Source organism: Nicotiana tabacum, chromosome 10 (assembly GCF_000715075.1).
Source record: "Nicotiana tabacum cultivar K326 chromosome 10, ASM71507v2, whole genome shotgun sequence".
NCBI classification, from domain to species: domain Eukaryota; kingdom Viridiplantae; phylum Streptophyta; class Magnoliopsida; order Solanales; family Solanaceae; genus Nicotiana; species Nicotiana tabacum.
Genome location: NC_134089.1, coordinates 94584574 through 94587951, shown reverse-complemented (window position 1 = coordinate 94587951; position 3378 = coordinate 94584574). Strand labels below are relative to the sequence as shown.

General features: G+C 34.9%; 1 protein-coding gene across 1 annotated transcript; it reads right to left on the bottom strand.

The window, feature by feature from the left end:
• Positions 1-1108: 1108 nt before the first annotated feature.
• On the bottom strand, positions 1109-2660 carry LOC107799039 (mitogen-activated protein kinase kinase kinase 18-like). The gene has a single exon (XM_016622103.2). The coding sequence runs from the start codon at positions 2534-2536 to the stop codon at positions 1109-1111; it is 1428 nt and encodes a 475-aa protein (XP_016477589.2). The 5' UTR covers positions 2537-2660.
• Between the last annotated feature and the right edge of the window lie 718 nt (positions 2661-3378).

Sequence of the window (3378 nt, the reverse complement as noted above, 5' to 3'; positions counted from 1 at the left end):
TTAGTAGATAAGAGAAACTACATCCACAGCAAAATGGAGCTTGTCACAACCACCCCACTAGGAAAACAAAATAAGGTTGAGACAACACTTGCTGCACCATTGAAAAAAGGTCACTATTCTTTGCCTCTTCAAGAAATGAAATCATTATTTGGCAAATTGGGTCAACCTAAATTAGCCAAACCCCAAAAGACAAAAACCGTTTGCCCAATTCAAAATGGAGTTCGATGAGTTTAGTATGGTCTAAGGAAAGAAACCCAATTTAATATCTCCGTTGACCTCATTTCAATTGCGTTGGCCAACGGAAAAAGGATATAATTTCTCCGTTGACCTCATCACAAGCTGCTTTTCATTCACCTAATCTATTCACATTATAGAATGTTCCAAATGCAATGGCCAAAATTAGTTGACTCTACTTTTCCTCCCAAAAGTCCACTGCATATGAACAATGACCTCTTCAAAAAAGTCCACGCTCGCCTTTTCTAGTTTGATTCCTTCTACTATTTGCAATTTGAAAAGCAGGCTAGGAGGTACAAGTAATTGGTGATGCAATATTTTTGACAGTCATCATAAAATATTTAATTTCACAATAGAAATATACTTTTGTTGAATATATTTATAGAACTAGTTTAACTGGTTGAAATTTAATTTTCTGCACTAATAACCAAAAACGTTGTGTTACTAATACTATCAAGATATTTAATAACTATCTATAGTAACTCTAACCTATTTAACTATAAAAGAGAGTTAAATAAGACAAGTGATAGTTTAAATGCAATTAAATATCGCTTATGACATGTCATTACAATCTTTTCCAATTTTCATGCTACAAAGTACAAACTAATGCATACTGACATTTCCTGAGCTGGCTTGTTAATGATATGATAGCCTAAAACTTGTTTATTTTGCCTAAATAGTGTTTAAAATGAAGCCCTTCACGAGAGGAAAGATTCTTCGAGAATATACCTTTCTCCTTTTTTGAAAATGCAGCAACAACAACAATAACAATTTAGTAATAATTTCACTAGTGAGGTCTGGACAGAGTAGAGTGTACGTAGACCTTACCCCTACTTCGAAGGAGCAGAGAGGTTGTTTCCGAAAGACCCTCGGCTCAAGAAAACAAAAAGACAAAACAACAACGGAAACCAGATAATAGGTAAAAATAGAACATCCAACCATTGAGAGGGAGAAAATGAAATTCCAGTTCATAGGAGAAATTGAACAGCAAAAGAATTTCAATTGGACAATAAAATTTCATCTTTTTTATTTCAGAATCATTAAACTCAGATACAAAAACGTCTCCTACACTCTCAGGAGATATCATCAAATTAATCGTATTACTACCAGTATAAAAAATGCTAATTATCTCATCGTTAATGCAATCAATCAAAGTGAACAACTCAAAGTCCAATGAGGCCACAAACTCATGATCAGAAAAATTTGTAGGCACAGATGTTTCCATATCCACCAATTCTTCAAAATCTGGGATCAACTCGCAATTTTGCTCTGAAATTATCGAACTTTCTTCTGTATCACTGCATCTAACTGTCACCCAACCTTCTTCCTCAACCCAATCAGGTTTCAAAGTACATGATATTCCCTCATCACCAATGAGCCGTGTGATCCTATCTGCAGGGGAATCAACGGTGATGCTTGACTCTAATGAAGAAGATTCCATCACCTCAAACGAATTCCAAAAGCCTTGATCCAAGACACTAGTGGGAGAATCCCTCTTCAAGTTTTCAACTTTCCAAGAATTAGACTCTAAAGATTGCAAAAATGGGTGTTGAAGAAGTTGTTTAGCTGTCCATCGCTCTTTGGGGTCTTTTATCAAACACTTTGCTAAAAATTCTCTAGCATCGTTGGATAAACTATTTGGGAACTGAGGCACATCCCCTGAATAACCAATTCTATACAGAGCAGAAACAGGATCCTTCATATCAGTCCAAGGAGGTGACCCTGTAGCCATTTCAATAATAGTACACCCAAAAGCCCAAATATCAGCTGTAAATCTTTGTTCTTCGCCTCGAGCAACTTCAGGTGACATAAAAGCCGGTGTGCCAGAAATTCCAGAATTCGCAGAATTTTCATCTCGTACAAATTTCCCACATCCCAAATCTGCAATCTTGATACCATCTTGACCAATTAAAATGTTTTGGCCCTTTATGTCACAATGTACAACCCCAATTGAGTGAAGATAATCCAATCCCTGTAGAATTTGTTGAGCGTAAGATTTAATCACGGACTCGTTCAAGGAACCTCCTTGTTTCTTGATCAAATCAGAAAGAGTGCCACCTGGTATATATTCCATGAACATGTTGTAAGTGGTCTTATTTTGTTCGCTAGTAATGTCAAAGCCAAAGCAATTGACTAAAAATGGCGAATTGAGCTGAGAAATTAGAGAGTACTCTCTTTGTAATATGTTAGAACAAGATAGCTCAGTGGATTTAACAGCAAAGAGCTCCCCTGAGGAATTGGTAGCGAGGGAGACGGTGGCAGAAGAGCCACGACCAATAATTGGACCCCTAGTCCACTCCATTGAAAGAGAGCTAGAAGAGATGAGGAGGAGTTTGGTGTGTGGGCGGTGTGGATTCAACTTTAGGCAATTCTAATGAATAAAAAGTGTGCTTGGTTGGTATATTTATATGCTCAAAATTTTTTGCCTACAAATGCAGCTAAGTAGTTAATGGTCATTGGCCGAGGTCTTTATTGGGCATTGTCCTTGTGTACAAAGAATCTTTTATTATATTATTTGTCCTACGACAGCAAGGCATTTCCCTTTCGGTACTTTCCATTTTTAAGTCCTTTTCTTGTGGTTAGAGGTTAATGTGGTTCAATTAAACTCTTAATTTTTGATATGAAACATAAATTTATATATGAAATTTATTAAAATTGAAATAAATAGTTGTAAATATGAACTCATAACTTTAAAATTATAATAAGTTAATTGATAAAAATCATAAAAGTTGAATCCATATAATTTAAATCATGGATCTATCTTTGTAGGTGTGGTTGGGTTCAACACTTTAACTAATATACTTTGATGGTGTAAAAAATATTTACCATAACAGTATATTTTGACGTATTATATTAGATATTCTACATAATTTTAAGCTAATAAGATACTCCCTCTATTTTAGTTTATGTGAACTATTTCCTCTTTGGTATATTCCAAAGAGAATGAACCCTTTCTAAATTTGGTAACAATTTAGCTTAATGTTACAACTCTACCCTTAATGAAAAGTTTTTATAACCACACAAATACTCTGGCCCCATTTGGATTTGTTTAATACCACAAATTTCAAAAGTCTTCATTTTTTCTTTAAATTTCGTGCTCAGTCAAATAGGTTTACATAAATTGGAACGGAGAGGGTAATAATT

Excerpts from the sequence above, each read along its gene's own strand:
- LOC107799039 (XM_016622103.2), bottom strand. The coding sequence starts at position 2,536 with ATGGAGTGGACTAGGGGTCCAATTATTGGTCGTGGCTCTTCTGCCACC.